This window comes from Stegostoma tigrinum, chromosome 24, assembly GCF_030684315.1.
Source record: "Stegostoma tigrinum isolate sSteTig4 chromosome 24, sSteTig4.hap1, whole genome shotgun sequence".
NCBI classification, from domain to species: domain Eukaryota; kingdom Metazoa; phylum Chordata; class Chondrichthyes; order Orectolobiformes; family Stegostomatidae; genus Stegostoma; species Stegostoma tigrinum.
Genome location: NC_081377.1, coordinates 32,714,967 through 32,736,876, shown reverse-complemented (window position 1 = coordinate 32,736,876; position 21,910 = coordinate 32,714,967). Strand labels below are relative to the sequence as shown.

At 39.4% G+C, this 21,910-nt stretch overlaps 1 protein-coding gene across 2 annotated transcripts in view; it reads left to right on the top strand.

Moving 5' to 3' along the window:
* The window catches only part of LOC125464965 (AT-rich interactive domain-containing protein 1A-like), a 128,335-nt gene that overhangs the window by 23,560 nt on the left and 82,865 nt on the right, over positions 1–21,910 (top strand). For both annotated transcript variants that reach the window (XM_048557942.2, XM_048557940.2), the window contains exon 2: positions 16,398–16,604. In XM_048557942.2, coding sequence (XP_048413899.1) covers positions 16,398–16,604 — 207 coding nt within the window. The remainder of the gene's footprint in view (positions 1–16,397; positions 16,605–21,910) is intronic.

The following is a 21,910-nucleotide window of genomic DNA, read 5'->3' as shown; positions in this document are numbered from 1 at the left end:
CACGTGAAGGTGGTGGTGTTCCCATACATGTGCTACTGTTGTTTCAAGTGTTGTTTTCTAACAAATTTTCCTTCAATGTGTTAGAGGTTAAGGGTTTGGAAGCTGCTGCTGAAGGAGCCTTGTTAATTTCCTGCAGTGCATTTTTAGATGGTGTACACTACGACTGCGCGTAATTGGTGGATGAGGTGCCAATAGGCCGCTTTGTCCGGGATGATGCTGAACTGCTAGAGTGTTGTTGGAACTGCACCCAATCTGGCAAATGAATAATATCTATCTTACTCCTGTCTCTGTATTGTCAATGGTAGGCGAGCATTGGGGAGACAGAATGCAAGTTAGCTGTTGCAGAATTCGTAGTTTTTGACCCACTCTTGTATCCCTTATTTGTGATCAGTATAGTCTCTTACTATTGAGTGATAATCCTTAGAATGTTGACAGGAGAAGATTGAAAGGCATTGCTTTCACTGAATATCAACAGAGTTGGTTTTTGCCTGATGTTTGTGTGGTGTGAATGTTACTTGCTACTCATCAGCCCAAGGTTGAATGATTATTACCCAGGGTCTTGCATACGGACAGGAGCTGTTTTATCTGAAGAGCCGCAAATGGTGCTGATTATTGTGCAGTTGTCTGAAGTGGAAATGTTTGCTGATCTTTGAGGAAGGGAAGGTAGTTGAAACACCTGAGTCAGTTGGGCCCAGGATACTAGTTTGAGGAGCTATGTTGATGTCCTGGGCCTGAGATTGACTTACAACAACGACGAGTGTTTTTCTTTTGAGCAAAGTATAACTTCACCCTTCAGAGAATGTTCCCTTTCCTGTAGCTCCAAGTTTGGTAGGGTTTTTCCTATACACAATCAAACCTTGACTTAGTATTGAGGGTCGTCACTCTGGCGTTCAGTTCTTTTGTTTATATTTGGACCAAGGCTTTAATGAACTCTGTCTTTAGTGGCTCTGGTGGAATCCAAACTAAACATCAATGGGCAAGTTATTTCTTTAAAGTGCTGTTTGATAGCCCTGCTGATTATCCCTTTTGTCACTTTACTGATTGTGAGAATTGACCAATAGGGTGCAGCTTCCTCTACATTGGGGAAACCAAGCGGAGGCTTGGGGACCGCTTTGCAGAACACCTCTGCTCGGTTCGCAATAAACAATTGCACCTCCCAGTCGCAAACCATTTCAACTCCCCCTCCCATTCTTTTAGATGACATGTCCATCTATATTCTCCTCTCCACCTATCTTCGCTCCATCTTTGGTCCGCCTCCCCCTCTCTCCCTATTTATTCCAGAACCCTCACCCCCCCCCCCCCCTCTGATGAAGGGTTTAGGCCCGAAACGTCAGCTTTTATGCTCCTGAGATGCTGCTTGGCCTGCTGTGTTCATCCAGCTTCACACTTTATTATCTTGGATTCTCCAGCATCTGCAGTTCACATTATCTCTGGTAATTGATTGAGTTGGATTTGTACTACTTGTTTGTGCATAGGATATATCTAGGTAGTTTGCCATATTATTTCTCAGATGCCACGGTTGAAACGATCCTGGAACATCATGTTTAGGGCCAGGCATATTCTAGGGCATGTCTTCCATACTATTAAATGGGATGTTGCCAAGGCCCATGTGCTTTTCAATATCCAGTGTGGTTTCTTGATATTGTAATGTAGTGAATTGAATTGGTTGAAGACTGACATTTTTGATGTTGTGACCTTAAGAGACAGATGAATCATCCAATCCATACTTGTGGTTGGAGATGGATGCAAATAGATTTACAGTGATGTGCTGGGTTTCCTGTCGTTAATAGGCATATTTGTGGGGCCCACTGCCTTGTTTCAGATGTTTAATTGTCTGCCACCATTCATGTCTGGATGTAATGAGGCTGCAGAGGCTCACCTGATCTGTAGGCTGTGGGATAGATGGGTCCTGTCTGGATGCTGGTTTTTTGGTGTACAAGTGCTGATGACCCAAAGTGATGCATAGGTGCCTGGGTTTGATTCGTCTTTTTGAAGTCTACGTGTTTGGCCAAGTGGCAGTGCCACACATTATGATGGAGGGTATCCTTAATGTGGCGATCAGACTTTCTCTCTGTGTATGCTAAACTCTTCTATTGGTAACGGTATTTCTACCTGCAACAGGTAGACTCGTGAGGATGGGGTCCAATGGGTATTTCCCTCATTCCATTCCACAGCCTAGTATAACAGCTGTGACCTTTAGAACTTACTCAGTACTGGTGCTGCTGAGCCAGTCTAGTCTCCCACCCAGAGTGCATACTGTCCCCATGCTGCTGTTAGTGCTTGCTCTTGGTCAACAAAATGTTGACCTTGCTCCTTGGATTTTGTCTGACTCAGTGTTGAGAATGTTACCTGACTGTATGCCATGGTGCTGCCACCTTGGGTGGATTTCTTCTGATGGTATAGGGTCTACTCTGATTATGACACGTGTGGGTTATTATTTTTGAGTGGACTGGCCTTGATAAATTGTGGGAAGGGGGTGGTTTACGGGATGGGAGGCTGGGTTGGGTGGGGTGCTGTTTGGAGGATCATTGCAGATTTGGTGGGTGGAGTGACCTAGTGAGCTATTTCTCTCCTGTAGGGATTATATGGTTCAATAATGTGCCTGATACACCTTGAATGGCACATTCGCTATTTGTATCAGGGGAAAATGGTCACCTTGAAGTTACTGTGCTTAAAAATCCCTGAATATTTCAATGTAATCCTTGTTTACACACCATCTGTTTATCAGTAATTCAGAACTCCAGTTCTGAAGAAAGATCAGTGGACCTGAAATATTAGCTCTGCTTTCTGTCTACAGATGCTGCCAGACATGCTGAGTTTCTCTTGCAGTTTGTTTTCCTGATTTCCAGCATCTGCAGTTGTTTGATTTTTAAAAAAAAAAATCAGTTTATCGGTAATGGCTGATGTAGAAGTTCATGGCTTCTGGTAAAATTGTGAACTAAATTCTCTATTTTAGCCCATCTACGCTTGAGACAAATCATTCCAATCTTATTATGCTCCTTTTTAGTAGTTAGTTCTCAATGTCAACTTATTGAATCAAGAAGGAAGAAATACAGTAATGATTCACACTTCAATAAGATCAGTGTGCTACATTGGTAGAACCTAGTGTATTTACAGAATGTACTTCTGCCAGAACATGATGCTGCACAGCTTTCAGTATCACACTCCTCTGTCCATTTCCTCATTTGGGTTTCTTATTTACATATAACAATGTACTACTTTCATATTGAACAACGTACTGTGTCATAGCAGAGGACTGAAAATGGCAGTGCATGAACTTAATTCAAATTGATTTTATTAATTTGAGCAGGGCAAAACAACAAAATTTGCCTTCCTGTGTTTTCTTTCTTTAATAAGATTGACTTCCACAGAGTCTGGTTTTGTCTTTCTGCTCCTTGTACTATTTTCCTCTAACATCAGTATCCAGACTTGTGAAATGTTATTCGGAACTAGTTTGAGGGATTTTGAACTTGATTTGTTGTTGAGTAATATAATTCACTGAATCTTGCCTTTGAGAACATGACAATATTTAATTACAAAATTCCAATTGTACATCATTTCCAAACATCAGTATCAAGTTCCCCAACTTGTGTGAATATGCTTCTGTTTGACCTTCCATCCTCCACACTCCATGATTGTCTCACCCTTCTAATTGGATTGAGATGGTGTCTGGCAGCTATGTTTGACAGTTTCACTCTCAGACTTTTGTTTAGTTCTCCCAATTTTGCATCAAGCCGCCTGATGTTTTTTAAGGATGACTGCAGAGTCAATAGGGCTGTGATCGCCATTTCTAGAATCCAGGTCAATTGCTGGGTTGCTGAAGGCAGTGTATAATATCAGTTGTTGGCTGCTTTTATGCAAGCTTAATTTTTGATCGCTCCAATTAAAGAGTTTTGAGAAAATTGGAATGAACTAGTGTTAATGGTGTTTACGACGAGTGTATTATATCACTTCCTTTATTTTCAAGCTGCCATCTTGAAGATACTTCACAAATATTGTGTCTGAAAGTCGAATAATTGGTTTAATTATTATGAGCATTATCTCCTGATAGTCTTAGCAACTAATTTTATGAAGGATGGAAAATTAGTGTTCATCCTGCACCAAGTTCTGCTCATTCATAACGATTTAGATTGCCAAACCTCAGTGTGACTCAATTAAAATCAGCCTGGGTTTCAACTGCTGAACACAGTCCTGTTGATAAAATTATTCATTTGAGTTAGCCACTATCTCCTGCCCTTTTTCTGTATCGGCTATCCACTCATGCATGTGGCACACACCAATACTTGTATGGCTTGTTAAAGCACATGTACAGAGTTTGAACTAAAGCCGTTAAAGGCCACTGATACAACCACAATGACTGTTATTTCTTTGTTGGCACCTCTGGATCTCATTGGGTGTGTTGGATACAACTGTTGATGTTAAGCTGCATCCATTCAGTTGCCTGTAGGGATACCTATTTCACACATTATGGATCCATAACTTCACCGCATCCTCATCTGTCCAATTGTTGTCATGGGCATTTACATAAATGCTACAGTGAACATCATGTTTAGAATGCTTTTATGTCATCTTCATGTTTGAAAATTATTGTAGACTTTTGATTTTGTTCAACTCAATGTAGTCACCGAATCTTGTAATTTTCTACTTTGTTCAAAAGTTTGCAGTCCATAGTTTAGCTTCTGGAAATATTGAAATTCATCAATGAATTTCACTGATTTGATGGGCATACATGTTTTTGCTGTCTGTAGTTGAATTGCTGGACACTGGTTAATCTCTGATCGCATGGTTTTCTGTTGCAACAATAAATTGTTTCATTCCATAAAAAGGAGCTGAAAATTTTTTGGTTTTGGTTTGATTTGGAATACCCGAGCGCATTTATGCACAGTCTCTGATAATGATGTAGGCATTCTGATTTTTGAGGACTCATTCTGGTACGTGTCACATGGCTGGCTTCTGTTCTGATAGCCAATTTGGTTTTGGTCATTTTCTTCAGGATGGCTACTTCATTCTAATCTGAATTATGTTTTCACAAACCTGGAATTTTTTTGCTTCAGCACTGTTATTTGAATTACTAAACATTTAAGAACTTTTAACTTTGAAGCATCTTGTATTTCATTCAAAAAACCGAAAGAACTGCAGGTGCTGGAAATACAAAAACAAATTATTTGAAAAACTCCGCATGTCTGGCAAATTCTGCAGAGAAAACAAAGTTAACGTTTCAGAGCCAGAAATGTTAACTTTGTTTTCTTTGCAGAATTTGCCAGACATGCTGAGTTTTTCCAAATATTTTCTGGTTTTTGTTGTATTTTGTTTATTTTGCTAAAAGAATTATTCTGTTCATCTCTTGCTTTGTCTGCGTGTCTTCAGCAATTGTTTCTGCAACAAGGCTCCTATCACCTGTTTGATCCCGTATGCTGATTTAGAGTGTAAGTCAAGTGCTGAAGAGATAGGGTTATCCTGTATGTCAAGTCAACTTGCATACTGTGATCTACAGTTTTTCAGCTGACCAGTTTAGCACCCATGAGCTTCTTGCTCTTTTGTTATCGTACATATTTGAATATCTGGTTTATATCAAAGTAGATAGCCCCCGCAGTGGCAAGCAAACTGGGCTGATTCATGTAGGCACCAGTCTGTTTCATGTAGTTTTATAATCTTAACTCGAGAGAGCCTGTTTAGCAGCCGTGGATTGCAGGCGGTGCTAATATTATAGAAGCTGGTGTCTTTAAACAATCAGCTTGGCTTCCTTTGCTGTGTGGCAAATCACATGACCATCTTTGTTTATTAGCAACCCAAGCCATCTGTTGACTCGTCATTATCAGTCATCAGGCAGGAATCCAACTCCTAGGCAGGCAGCCCCTGATGCTAACCCTTCAGACAAGAAGTGGTGTGGCCTTCGTGTATGTAGATTAGCCATGTGCTATTCAATGCAAAGTGCAGCAAGAAAGAGATCTCTTCCTTGCATTCATAAGAGGCAGGCAGCAGAGCAGTGTGAGTGAACCAGAGACTCTACTTGGAACAAGTGTGCAATGTGCTTCCCCACCCCCTCCTTGACGTCACATCATCACAAACCCTCCTGTCTTTTACTGAGTGTCATTCATTCATTGCCAAGACTGATGAAAAATTTACTTGGCAACAATTCAAACAGTGCACAGCTGTGAGGTTTTAGATTTTAGGCAGAGTGCCCTTAATTTAAAATGATTTATAAATAGTGTGTTGGAGCCTTCCTTCCCACAGTTGGACCTGGCTTGCCGTGAGGTACAGCAAATGGAATGGTTGTTCCTAACAGTTCTTCATGCTATAGTGAGGTTTTTCACTAAGTTCCTAAAAATCTTTTTGATTTCATAAGTGGAAGTATCTGCTGTAATATCTATATAATCCTCTCAGGAGAAAAGGCAATGTCTTAATTTGTTGGGGGGAAAAGGTGACTCCTCTCGATGTAAGAAAGCTGACTGAAAACACCAGAGTTGAATTTCCTGTAGATTTGCTGATACTTATTTAGTTGCTGTATATCTAAGTTACTTTAGGTATCTTTAGGAAATGAGCAATCCCACAGAAAGGGAATGTTCATTTACAGACTAGATTAAAGACCTGTGGAAGTCCTTTACCCTGTATATAGTGAGTTGAGGCAAACACAGAACATGAATGTACTTAGCGTTGCTAGGCTCCTCAGTAAAGTCCGATGTTGGGTGTTTGCAGTGTTAGTATTGCTGGTTGGAAACAGACAACACCTGCAGTGCCGTTACAGAACTAGGACTCCAAATTGAGTTGTCTGGAGGCAACATATTGAAGAAATGTGGTGAAATCCTGGTGGTTTCACACTTGTGCCAATGAACTTCCTCCTTTGTATAAAAACACAGTTATCTTGTGTGAGGGCTGTTGTTGGCTTTGATTTGTTACCTGAGAACTGGATAGTGAATTTGGAAACTTGATCTAAATATGTGGGTTCAGGACACAGAATGGAGAGCAAGCCAGCTACAAAACAGAAGATCTAGCGTAATGATTGTCCAGTTACTCTGTCAAAAAGTAGTGGTGCACTGGAATTGAAAATAGTGCCAGTACCAATGTATGTTAATATGTACAGTATTTGATAGGGAATAAATTTTAAATTCGTGCGCAACAAAGTTGAGTGTGGGGTGAGGGTTAGTATTGAACAAAGAGGAAGTTTGCAGCAAAATGTAAGGTAGTTTCAATTTGCAGACTGGATGAGTAATAAATAAGCAGAGTCCAGAACTGATAAGTACGAGATGATTTTGCTACCAGATGTCCCAAATTACATTGGAACCTAAAATCTGTTAGAGGAGCAGAGAGATATGGAGTTACATATGTGTAAATTAAAATTAGTCATATGTTAATGTTAAGTTTGTCAAATCTTGGCCATGTCATGATTGAATTGTACATAGCATTTCAATTTAGATCAATGTTGTAAATAAATGATAAGCCTTTGAGAAGATGCAAAAATGATGTAAGAATGTTACTGGATTTCTAGTTTCAAATTTTGAGATTTGCACTAACATGGGCTCCTTTCTGTAGCGACAAGGCTGAGGATGACCTAATGGATGGTTTAAAATAAGAAACTTTTTCTTTCTTGGAAGGATTTAGTGTTCACAAATATAAGATTATCATTACTAAATCTAATAAGAAAATCAGGAGAATTTTTTTAACTTGAGAAATTAGAATGGGGAATGTATTACCACAAGGAGTAGTCAAGGGAATAACATAATTGCATTTAAAGATACTCTAGAGGTACTTGACAGTGGAAAGGACAGAATCATATGTTAATAGGGTTATTTGAAGTTGGATGGAAGGAGACCTGTGTGGACCGCAAGCAGTTGGGTCAAATGGCTTTTTTCTGAGCTGTTACTGACTTAATTTTACTTTGCTTTTTAATGCCAGGGTTAAAATACTTTGTCCTGTTAATGGCAAGAGTTTCACTGTGACTGTCTTGAGATTGTGCCACTAACTCCAAAGTACTTTGGCACCTTTTACTAAGAGTGGAGTACTTTTTTTTTAGTTTTATGTTTATCATGGCAGATCTTGATCAGCTTCAGTTACTTTCCTGACAAAGCACCAAACTCTTCTGGTTTTTAATATTCTATTGCCTGAAAATAGTCAAGATTTAACTGTTTTTTGTGTTGTTTAAATGTCATATGCTTGTTAACTAGTTTCTGTTTTGATAAGGCTGGCCTTAAAATGCTTTCCTCCAACTCAGGTAAATCATTTTATGTTGTATCTGTGAATTTCAACAATGGGAAGAATCAGGAAAGCGTTAAATAAGAATTTTTAAATTTTTACAGTTTAAATTGAAATATTATGAAAATAAGCCACTTGTAAAGTCCCCATACTACTAAAAATGACCTAATTCTATACATACTACTAATTAGCAGGTGGGGTCAGTAAGTGGGTTCACACAGCTTGATAAATACCTCTGCAAATGAAGAAACTATTTCTTAATTTGCGCAGTTAATAACTGCATTTCATAGACTTCTTATTTACAATGTGTTAAGCACATGAACAAGTAAATGGCCTATGACTGCAAATTAATGCTCAGATTGAGATTAACCAGGTTTCAGTGATTACTTGTATTAACCATTACTCGTATTAACTAACTTGGATCAGAAAGACCACTTGAATGTAATTCTTAAATGCTGGCTTGACTAAATTAGAGGCCAATTTAACAATTTCTTTTTGCCACAACAGTATAAAAGTTGCAACAATTGACAGTACTTCTGCAAATAGTTGTCACAGATATGATGGGTTGAATGGCTTATTTCTCATGTTGGAACATCCACGGATTTATGACTAGACATTCATTCCAATCTGTAAACCTAGGGCATGAGGTTTAACTGGTAATCCAGTGAGAAATCTTCTCTCAGTGGAAACCTGCTTGCGTTGTAACAAGCACTGCCACAATATGATTGCAATCTAGTGGGCATTCATTGTCTTTAGAGATGATGATGGGCTGCACCCAGGGTGTCACACTTCTGGATTGAACATCTCGTTGCTATAGAGGTTGCTTCGTGAGTGGCAATCCTTTCCACAGCTAGCCCAGATGAATAATGTTAACCTGAGGTCAACTGTTCCTTCCTTCTGGTGGTCCCCCTCTTTCTGCCACCTGGTCACCTCAAAGTTGAGAGGTTGAGTGTGGAACACCAGGAAATTAGTTGAAGGTACAAAGCTCTGTACCAGCTTTGTATTCTCAGCACTTTTCTTCATAGCTGCAAAATTTGAATATTGCTGTCTATTCCAGAATGGGTTATGATGATAAGGTGTAGAGCTGGATGAACACAGCAGACCGAGCAGGAAGGCTGATGTTTTGGGTCTAGACCCTTCTTCTCTACACCTTGTTATTTCAGATTCTCCAGCATCTGCAGTTCCTACTATCTCAGGATTCTGATAATTCCTGGTTGAAGCTTTTCTGCCACTCCCATCCTGTCTGTTGTGAATATGTGAGGGAACCAAGTGTCATATTGGGTTCCTAAAATGGCAAGTGCTTTTGATTATTTGTGTGATATATGATGAGGTCACATTTGATAAAGAAATCTTTGGCAATCATCCTTTGCTTTGCAGCTTGGAAGTGGAAGTTACCTGCTCTAAGGAGGTACAAAGATAAAGGTTTTAACAAATTGAAATGGTGATTTTGAAAGATAGCTAAATTGAGTGGGTAGCACACAAAACATGGTCATGTCCAGTGATTGAAGGGGCTAGAACAAGGGGATGTTGAGTAAATTAAATGCAGAGGACTTTGGACGGAAAGCAAAAATTTTAGCATGTTGAAATTATGCTGCAGAAGTCACTGAAGTTGACGAAAGCAGAGACTGCGTCTCTGTTTAAGATTAGTTAAATATTTGAAAGAGAACATATTTGGGAACGTTGAATTGGGAATTTATTTGTGGGGAGGACAAACTTTGATACAGGTTGATTAGCCTCATACATTGTGTTTCATTATTGTACTTCATGTAAATTGAATAGCTCCATCTCTAACCATTGCCATGTTAATTATCCTTAGCAGCAGTGAAGGTGTTATAATTGTGTTCAAGATTCTATATTTTTTGTTGAAATGTTGTTCCATTTGACATTTTATATATTTCTGAAAGTGTTCTGATTGGTTACACTAAATTTTCTATTCAGTAAACTAAGGATTTATATTCTTAATTTCATGCCAAAAAGCACAAAACCAGCCTTTGATGCATGTTGGGCTGAACATGGTGATTTTTGAAACTTTTTTCTCCAGATGCCATGAACAAAATTCTTGACTGTCAACTCCATCTTTCTTCCTGATTTGCAATTCTCACAAATATTTATCTGTGCGCTGAGCTTCTGCCCCCATACAGTTATTTCTGCTATAATGAGTATTTCATTAACATGAATTGGCTGTAATGCGATTGAATAGTGGACACTGTTTGGATAACGTGAACTTTTTGCTGTACACATATAACGACTTTTCTATAGTGAATTTCTTAAACTGATTTTCTATAGTGCAAGATCACAAGAATGCAACAATTGCATTACAGGAGAACTATCTGTATGCAGTTTCTATAAAGAATGCCTAATTCCATCTTAATAACAACATCACTCATCCCCCTCACCTGCCTTTCCAATGCTGCCAAAACTATCATCCATTTCTTTTTCACTTTTGACTTAACAATCCTGACCAACTGCCAACCTTCTGTCTTTTCATTATGAGCTCATTTAAGACAAACGTACATTAAATGTATGGATTAAAAGGCAGAAATGACAATTTAACTCTTTGAGCCTGCTCTGTCAGGATCTCTCCTAATTGACTGCTAACTTGCACCAAGTCCTTTTCAGTTCTTGCCCCCATGCTCACTGACAAATAATGACCTCCAACCTGCTTATGACACACATTTGGTATTGTTCTTTTTGTCTACTCTATTAACTCTACCATTGCAGTGTTCTGGAAATGTCTGCATATTGCAGTTCTGGTTCTTGTGCATCCCTAATACTGATGCTGGAGGCTGTATTTTCTGCTGCCTAGGTCCCAGAGTCTGAAATTGCTTGCCTAAAACAGCTCATACCATACACACTGATTTCCTCCTTCAGAAATCTACCTCTGTCACAAAGATTTCGGCCTCCAGTCTAAGTACTTCCTTTGATAGTTGGTATTACATTGTTTTTGATAATACTGCTGTGAAGTACATCATGATGCTTTACTGTGTAAGAAGTGACTATGTAGATGCTAGTTATTGCTGGTATTTTGTTTGCATATGTGAGTGGGAGGAGCGAATAACTGGACAGGATAACAGCAATCTGTTTTAATTGAATGTGCATCGATACCGAACAGGAGTATAAGAACTACATGCTAGAAATCCAATAGGCACTTGTCGAGTATTCATTTGAATAAAGGGTAATTGGAGTGAGGTACTGGATGGCTGTTGAGAGGAAAGAGCAATTTGTTAGCTAATGTTGCCTGGACTGTGGTGATCACTAATTGTGGGCAAAAATGAATAAGGTCTTCACGAGAACAGTGTTTCCCTCTTTCTGACTGGTTCAGTTCCACACCTAATCAGCATGTGTAACTCATAGTAAGGGATTTGAAACATCTTGGAGGACGTACTAAATGGTTCTCTGAATAATATTCCTTGGTGTGAAAAGTGGTCCCTCTTCTCGGTGTACTTTCTAATTTTACTTTCTGGTTTACTGAATGATATCTAGTTAATTTTATTTTGGATGGTCAGTGCTGGACTGCTGGCAGCTTCACTTCTCTTTTTTAAGCTGTTTTGTGCTTTATTATATCCTCTCTGAAGCAGCTTTGTTTTGCTTTTTATATGTCCCACTGCACCCGTTCTTGTTCTCTGCCCTCTAGGTCTTAACTTCTGAGCGTTACTGGAATTGCTGTGAGACCTTAACGAAATGGTTAAAGTGAGTGTACACAGTGGGTGGGCAGTAACTGCAAGCAAGTGTGATGGGTGACCTCTGCACTTCCTGCATTTTTTGGTGGGGAATCACTGATTAGTTGATGCTGAATCTTGGTCCGTTAAATCTTTCCTCTTTCCTAGTTTTCTAAAATAAATCTGAATGTCCTGCATAAGTGTGTTTATTGTTGTGCATATCTGCTTATGTTTTAAAAGTGCTTGTGTAATCAGCAATTGAGGAAGTCCTATAATTTGCTCTATCTAACATTTATAACTTTGCATTTTCATAGGACACAATATTTTAAATATAATTGTTTTCAAACTGCACTAAAGGGATTTTAACTCATTTTCTGAATTATTGGTCAGGATTTCTGGCTGCCTTGTAATCCCAATTTTTAATTTAGTTCTTCATAACTATTTTACTACTGTGAAATTTAGCTTTAATTTATTGATCTTTGAAAGTAATGGTTTGTTTATTTCTGACAAATGTCAGAACTGTGCTAGGGTGAAAGGTGGACTCTAATTCTGCACTAGAAATAAGAAATGGTAGAATTGCATCATTCCGTTGGCCACACATGTGGAATTCAAGTAGTTAATGGATGTGAGTTTGCTCGCTGAGCTGGAAGGTTAGTTTTCAGACGTTTCGTCACCATTCTAGGTAACATCAGTGAGCCTCCGATGAAGCGCTGGTGTTATGCCCTGCTTTCTATTTATCTGTTTAGGTTTCCTTGGGTTGGTGATGTCATTGCCTGTGTTGGTGATGTCATTTCCTGTTCTTTTTCTCAGAGGATGGTAGATGGGCTCCAAATCAATGTGTTTGTTGATGGAGTTCCGGTTGGAATGTCATGCTTCTACGAATTCTCGTGCGTGTCTCTGTTTGGCTTGTCCTAGGATGGATGTGTTGTCCCAATCAAAGTGGTGTCCTTCCTCATCTGTATGTCAGGATACGAGTGATAGTGGGTCATGTCGTTTTGTGGCTAGTTGATGTTCATGTATCCTGGTGGCTAGTACTTCTGCCAGTTTGTCCAATGTAGTGTTTGTCACAGTTCTTGCAAGGTATTTTGTAGATGACGTTCTTTTGCTTGTTGTCTGTATAGAGTCTTTTAAGTTCATTAGCTGCTGTTTTGGTGGGTTTGTGGGCTACCCTGATCAAGAGAATTCCTAGAAGCATGGCATTCAACCGGAACTCCATCAACAAACACATTGATTTGGAGCCAATCCACCATCCTCTGAGAAAAAGAACAGGCAATGACATCACCAACCCAAGGAAACCTAAACAGATAAATAGAAAGCGGGACATAACGCCAGCGCTTCATCGGAGGCTCACTGATGTTACCTAGAATGGTGAGGAAACGTCTGAAAACTAACCTTCCAGCTCAGCGAGCAAACTCACATCCAGAACCTCAACCTGAGCTACAAATCTTCTCAAAACTCGCTATCAAGTAGTTAGTATAAATGACTAGACCTCCAGGGAACAGGCATGTCCGAGGCCGGTGTTTTCATGGGTGTCTTAAACCACTGTTGGATTTTGAAGCCAAAAGCATAACTGTGAAAGTTGAAGGTCTTGGAGTGGCGCCAGGCAGGAAGGTAAGAGACAGCATGTGATGGAGGGCTGGTCTTTCAGGCACTCAATGCAGTGTGAGATAGGACAACCTGCAATAGTTTTATTTCACGCTAAACATTGAAACTTATTTGAAGTGGCATTCTTATTCTAATTAGAGAAGCAGGAAAGTGCTTAAGTAGGTGTTTAGAATCATTGTGGTTGGTTAAGGATGGAGACCTGAGCCCTTAAGTTGAACAATGTCAGGTAGAAAACTGCAGGCCCATTTTGAATGCAGCATTTGTACCAAGAAAAGCTGGCTTGTACCTTGTTAATAAAATGTGAGGCTGGATGAACACAGCAGGCCAAGCAGCATCTCAGGAGCACAAAAGCTGACGTTTCGGGCCTAGACCAGTCTAGAATCTGATCGTTTATATGCATGATTCCCTCAGCAAACAATGGATAAATGAGGAAAAGGTGATGGCCAAGGAAAGTTTCCATCAATATTGAGAGGAGTATGAGCAGAGCTCATTGCTGAAAATGCATTGGCCTCAATTACATACCCAGTCTTAGTGAAATGACTCCAAGGCACCGAGGTAGGTAATGAAGGAATAGTTTAAAAACAGCATAGGGTGTGATTAGTAGCATCAAAAGTTGCTGCCCCGAAGGCAGGTATCACTTGTGGCATTGATTAGAACCTTTTCAATCGTCCAGTAGGGCATATAGGCAATATGAGATTTAAATGTGGATTGGAAGAACCATGGTCGTGAATTTTGGCAATGGTATTGTATTCAAGATGTTGGAGATTGCATGGTCATTGACTGTTGTGGAGAGGGGGCTGTGTGTGTGCAAGCGTTTAAAAAATTTGGGGATACAGGAGAGGCAAATTGGAATTGGGGTAATTGGTTCAGATTAAAATAGGGTTGGAAAAGCTTTAAGTGGGACTTAAACAAGAAAAGTTTGAAGAGGGTATGAGTGGAGACAATAGTGTGGCGATGTCACTGGACCAGTCATGCAGAGGTCCAAGCGAATTCTCTGAAGCTGGATTTCTATCTCCCCATGACAGCTAGTGGAATTTACATCATATAACTAGTCTCAGTAATTGTGATCATTAAACTATCATTCACTGTTGGTTTTAAAAAAAACTCACTTATTTCAATCCGGAAAAGAATTTTGCCAGCCGTACTTGATGTTGGCGACATGTGGTTCTACACTCACAGCAATGTAATTGAATGTATTTTTGTTTACAGTTTTGATTTGTACATTCTTTAAACTTTAATGCAAGAAGAGAGGGGATCACTGAGCACTTATTCCCAGTTTTATATAGCCCCTAGCATTTGAATTGTCTGGGAAGCTTAAAATGACTGCTTGTTTGTATGATTAGTAGCATCTTAAGATATTTTTTAAACGTAAAGACCATCACATTAATGTTGTTTCAGTTCAGAAACTGGAATGTCAGACTGAATAGATGCAGTTTATAGTAAGTGTGCAATGTCTGCATGAGTGTACTCCACAAAATGTCCACAGTAGTTCACAAAATGGCAGACAGCAGTGTAATATTGCCACCCAATCGAAAATTGCCATTCTCCCCTCCTTGCAGTAAAAGCATTGATTTAAAACTTGTAATCACAGCACTGTATATATGTAAATATTATTCACGTGCATAGATCAGTTTCTGATCAACAATAAAATATTTGGGAGATGGTAAAATTCTACGCTAATGTTTTTAGTGACAGTTCTCTCTTGAAGGATTTTGATTCTTTATTAGAGTGAAAACGTCTGCTTCCTGATTAAGTTGATGGGAAAATGGCACTGAGGTCAGTGACAGAAGAATGACATTTGCGTTTTAGTTTTTAAAAACCAGTAAGCCAATGGATGATCTGTGTAACTAGGACCAAACAGAAGCAATGCTGCCCCCTTTGGTGAGTTTTCTTTAAAGGTCTGTTTGAAAGAGTGCCACTGAGGGTTGCCAGAAATGTATCTGACTTGGAAATTACATAGCATACTGCCTGTTGTCCAGTCCTTGATCTTGGGTGGTATGTTGGCTTCTCATCATCTGGACAGTAAGACATGAAGTAAAGAAAGGGATTAGTACATGAATATGTATCTTTCCTCCGTCCAGGCTTCTGGGCCAATCTATTGTATTAAAAGCCATGTACTGCTGTATAAACCAATAACCATTTTAAGAAATTAATTCTCTACATATGTACGCATGGGAATGCATTGTTGCATGGATTAGGAATGCAACAAAGACTGCCAGAAATCTGCATCAAAAGTGATAGTGGTTTCTGCAAGTTTTTGTACATTTGGAATTTCTTCTGCAAGAAGTCAGTATTGATTAAACAATCTCTTGACTTCCTGATTTATGAGTCTGGATTAAGTACTAAATGCAGCTGTATACTGTAGTGTCTTTGGTTCTGCTGTAATCATCTTTGTGACCTTTTTGACATCTTGCTCCTTGAATTAGCTTCCAGCCGAAGTTATTTCAGCATTGCAAGGTGTGTGCACACGCACACGCACCTTTCCTTGCATTTTCTTAGTTAAATCCCCCTTTTGTTCGTACCTTATGCGCTTCTCTCTGAAATGATAGCGATGGGCTGGGTTGTCATTCCGTAGTCACGTCAGGCGAAATCAGACCGGATGGGCTTGATGGCAATGTTGCAGATCATCAGATATTTTAGAAAGTTGTGTATAAATACCTTAAGCACCATTTTGATTAACTGAATTGTCTTGTGATTTTGATATGCATTTCTTGCTGGTGGTATGTATCACGTTTAAGACGGAAAAATATGTTTTAAAGGAGGAAGGTCTGATTTCTAGTCTTGCTGAATTTATTTCAAGCCTTGTTAATACAACGGTTTATGTTTTTACTCTGACTAAATACCAAACTTTGCAAAGCAAGCAGATCCTTTGAAAACAATATCAGCTGTTATGACAGTTATATTGTTGTCAGTAACTAATCACTGATCAATTCCTTTTATCAGCCAACTAGCCCAATGGACCAGATGGGGATGAAAAGACCTCAGCCGTATGGCGGCAGCAATAATCCATATGCACAGCAGGCACCACCGCAACAGAGCGGACCTTACCCAGGACAACCGTATGGACCTCCAGCGCCTCAGCGCTATCCCGTGGGTGTGCAGGGCCGGGCCCAAGGCACCATGGGTGGCGGGCTGCAGTACCCACAACAGGTGAGAAATGTTTGGAAATCCACTAGAAATTGTCTGTGTTGGAGGTGCATTGCAGTTGTGTGCAGCCATATATCTACAAGTTTTTCAGCAATGTCAGTTTGATCATGGCTGTTTATTTAGCTATGTCCTAGGATCTGTTTCATGCTCACCTGTAAGAAATTTCTTCCTCCTTAGACTGCCCCAATTTTTGTTTAATTTTCCCGCAGCTGCTCTAAGATCCCTAATTACTGCTAAAGGGGCTGTAATGATTTGTGTTAATAATACTTAAAATAATTTTAGGTGAGGTGCAAGTAGAAATAGTCAATTTGCAGTGGCCTATGTACAGTTCTTCATAGCTGTTCCCTTACTATTGTGCATGAAAATTAAATCATTCCAACTTACTATTGAACTTCAGACTTTGTGCCCAAAACACAAGTTACCATTTTTCCCTGCATCTGAATTAAAAGACATTGTTGCACACTGGTGAATCACTGGAAGCAAAACCCCACTGCACTTGATTACGGAAGAGATTTAACTCCAGTTTTTGATTTAGTTTCTGTCTGTCCTTGTCTCTGTGGTGATTTGGAACTTGCCAACCTGTTCTCATCTCGAGCCTGTGTTTGAGGGTCAAAAGATTTTTTTTTTTTGGTTCTTTTACAGTGGCGTTTGTCTGGCCTGGCTGTGTTTAGGGGTTTGCTCTGTGGAAATTTCCTGTGTCTTTCTAGATCATTGATAAAACATTGTCAGCGTCGCATTTAAAAGCGATTATGCAAAGATGGAAGCAGTCCAAAAAGTGGATGCTTCAAGCATCCAAATTAAAGATCAATGAGTAACCTATTGTTTCTTTAGTTGTGATGTTTGACCAGTGGCCTGGAAACCTGAGCCGTATAATTGACCACTTGAAATGAAGGTTTTGTTTGTATCATTTTGTCTCGCAATCCATGTTCTACTGTACCAATGAATAGTTGATACACCAACCTTTCCCTACCCATAATACACACTGCATGGTTTACAAGGGTAAAAAGTGAAAAATGCAACATGTCATAAGTCCATAATTTTAAGCCCTTTAAGACTGTAAAACAATTGGCTTCATCCTGGCAGTTTTTTGAGAATGATTTGTCCAGATGTCTGTTCTGCACTTGACAATCCTGACTTGGAGGATGGGGAGTCAGAGAGAGACTGCTGGTTCCTGAATGTTTTATGGCTCTTTGCTTGAGCTGTAGATTGTTAACAAGCTGAAGTGCTGATCAGAGGGTTGTTGTCAGGCCGACTTTCCTTGATTCCAGAGATTCTTGGAGTTCATTATCATCCATTCCCTTCACTTCCTTCCACAAAAGCAACATTACTATACAGCTCAATAATACACAACACTTGATTGTTAAGTTGCCATGCTGTCTCAGCCTTAGGTAAAGCAGCTCAAATTCCATTTCAGTTTATACTTACAAAGAAGTCAAAAAAAAATTGGTCTCATGTCAAACGACCTTTCTGCATAACAACATGTTCAAAATGTTTTTTGCTGTACACAGATGTGCTTCTTGCCCTCATCCTCATAATATTCCATTCCATTGGCCCTTTGCTCAGCTATCTTTTTCTTTTGCATTTCCCTGATTGTATACTTCAGCTGCTCCTTATGGTAGAAAATCCACATTCTAACAGCTCTGTGGTTAAATAAACTTAAGCTGAGTGCCCTATTAGATTCATTACTGATATTATGTTTATGATCCTTAGTTCTGTCTTTAACTGCAGGTGAAAACATTTCCAAGTCTGTTAGATAATTTTGTCTTATCTTCAATATCTCCATCAAATCACCCTTAACTTTAGCTTTTTCTAGAGAGAAGTGCTTCAGTTTCAGTACTTCAATCTTTCTTGATACCTAATATCATTTCAATTCTAGTACGATTGTAGAATATTTTCCCTTGAATTTTCTTCAGTGCCTATATATCCTTTCTGTAATTCTGTAAATGAAAACGAGAATTGTTGGTTGTACTCTGTATCATTTAACCGAGGTTCCATATTAACTGAAATTTACAGATTCAGAGTCATAGAGCATGGAAATAGACCCTTCAGCCCATTCAGACCATGCCACAAAGGTTCTAGGCCCGAAACGTCACCTTTCCTGCTCCTAAGATGCTGCTTGGCCTGGTGTGTTCATCCAGGTCTACACCTTGTTATCTCTAATCAAGCCCTACCTTCCTGATCCTGGTCCATGTCCCTCCAAACCCTTCCTAGGCATGTAATTATCCAAATGTCTTTTAAACATTTATAATTGGACCCACATCCACCAGTTCCTCAGGAAGTTCATTCCACACATGAACCATCCTCTGTGTGGAAAAATTTATCGTGTTTTTATTTAAATCTCTCCGCTCTTACATTTGAAAAGTATGGCCCTTGGTGTTGAAGTCCCCCATGCTAGGGGAAAGACAACTACCGTTAACTTGTCTATACCCCTAATGATTTTACAAACTTCCATCAGGTCGCCTCTCAACCTCCTGCAGTCCGTCTCAATAACTTTCCTGTGATCTCTACGCCCATTTGCTGTGCTCATCCCATCTTGCCATGATGGCACCCTGTGTCTTGCTGTGATCTCGCTCCTTGCTTTTCTTGGCCTGTACCAACTTGTGATTCCACGTCTGACCTTTTGTTATCTCTGCTTAAGTTTCTTCCATGAAATAATCACAATCAATATCTAATTATGATTCCTGAACCTACCTGATCAGCCTAGTTTTATACTTGGCAAAATTGGCGATGCTTCCATAATGGGTTTCCAGGACAGAGCCGATATTGGCATGATGAGAGGAAATATTCACACTTTAAAATGAGTTGCCATTTGATGTTCAGAAACGTCACAGGTGTCAACATTTTCCACAACAATCGGTCCTTACAAATTACTCTGACTTGTCATGCTGCTAGTTCAGGTTTAAGTCCTGGGTGAGCAAAAATAGCATCCGATTAAACGTTGGGCCGTTAGGTGTGAGATTTGTTCACTTAGCTTCACACAATGCAGACCTCCTTCAATTCCCTGAAATATTTGTCTGCTTTTCAATTCTCTCTCTCCAGAAATGATTCCCACTACTTCATTTGGGTTTTATATATTCTCATTGAATGTAAGAATTTTGCCTAAAGATCGTTAAATATTTAAATGAGGTGGTACACTGGTTAGCACTGCTGCCTCACAACGGCAGGGACATGGGTTCAATTCCACCCTCCGGTAACTGTCTGCGTGGAGTTTTTACAATCTCCCTCTGTCTGCGTCGGTTTCCTCTGGGTGCTCCGTTTCCCCTCAACTGTCCAAAGATGTGCAGGCTAGGTGGATTGACCATGCTAAATTGCCCATGGTGTTCTTGTGTAGATTAGGGGGAATGGGTCTGAATTGGGATGCTCTGAGGGTCATTGTGGTCTTGTTGGGCCAAATGGCCTGTTTCTACACACCTGGGGATTCTGTGATCTACAATGTAATGTTTATCCACTTCTAAATCTGAAATCTTTGCCCAACATACTTTCTGGTAGAATCATAAATTGAGCAGTGCTTCTTTCGTCTTGTATTATGATGTTTTTCTTCACTGATCCACCAATACCCCACTATGTTGTGAGGCTGCCTGTCCGTTGTTCAGTATTGGATGGATTGCAACTTGTTTCAGAGATGTTACGTGCTTCGGAAGGAAATGTGACTTGAACAGAGACAGGGACACTACCACTGCGCTCCCATTACAACTACTAAATTAATTTCCACATTGTAAAATGTGGATGAATAGAAAGACTGAATTTCCCATACATAGTTTTTCAAGTGTCAAAGCACCTAAAGGATGAATAGCATTATGAGATCTTGATTAGTATCCACATGAAGAAATATATTTGATTCAGATGGTATAAGCTGATGTTCTTTAAACAGTGCAGAATCAACTGGCTGATTCCGCAAGTTAGGAAATGGTGTTTAGAAAGTAGGATTTGAGTTACAGAAGACCTTTACTATAAGTTTTAAATAACTTGGGAAAAACTTTAGTTGGACTCATTGGTGATCATTAACTTTGAGATAGTTGAGGTAGAGGACATCCATTTCTTTGTAGCAGAATTTGAAGCAGGTGGACAGATGGCTATGGAAAGACATTGTAGGGTGCTGGGATTTATCTGGTTTGTGGGAAAAGTGAACCAGTTCTGTCATGGTTTTTTTTAAAAAAAACAGTTTGGGATCCTGATCCATCCATGTGATCAATCTCTTGAGAATAAATGTTTGTAAAACATGAGTGCAAATTGAAGTTATGTTCACTAGTTGACGAACACCAGGCTTATACCCAATACTGGCAACTGAACATTTTCTTTTGAGATAACAAAGTATGGAGCTGACGAACACAGCAGGCCAAGCAGCATCTTAGGAACACAAAAGCTGACGTTTCGGGCCTAGACGCTTCCTTTTATGGTGTTTGGCAGCTCAAAATGTGCCTTGTTTCAGTTCCAACTTTGGTAAATGTCATTGTCCTATCAGAAAGCAATTTTTAAACATTGATCTGGACCCTATTACTCTGGCAGTTCTTTCCCTGGTTCCAACAAAACCTTTGTTATGCTGTTCCAAAAGGATTTTTTTATATAGTGTAGCAAAATATGTCATTTTAAAATATTTGTTAGGGAACCCTGCAACCATTTTTCAAGAGATGAGGCCCAACCTTTCCAATATTTTCCGGACATACAGGCCCATCCAGGTTTGGTATCATCTTTTACATCCAACTTCTTTGCACCCTGTCCAGTGACTTGGGTGCTTTTTTTTATATAATATGGCAACCAGAACTGTCATCTAATCAGTTCAAATCTATTCAATCTTAGCTATGAATAAAACCTGGTACTTTGTTTGTTTTATGTGAACTTGCTATTTTAGTGATTTAAAAACCTTCAGTGATTAAAATGAGCGTTTGTACTGATGTCTTTTGTTTTTCTATACACCTAGACCCTGATTCTAATGTGATCTTTTTTCTACCAAAATGTACTGCCACCATTTAACCTGTTGAACTTCCTTTGGCAAGTATTTGCCTATTACACAAGTTCATTAATAATGTCACTGTCCTCCGTATTGACTACATCTTTTCTCTCCTGCCCACACCCCCAAAAAACAGATGATATTGTCAGTAAATTTTAAAACTTGTGATTCTGACACTCAGTTGTTGTAATTTTGAGCATTTAAAATGCTATTTTAAATAACCGTTCCCTTATGCAGTCTTCTTTCTGCCTTGAACTCAGCCGCTGTTAAACTGACAGCTGTGCAATTCCCTGGCTGTTTTATTTCCTCCTCCTTAAATGTAGGAATTACATTTAGCCATTTACCAGCCTCCAGAAATAGA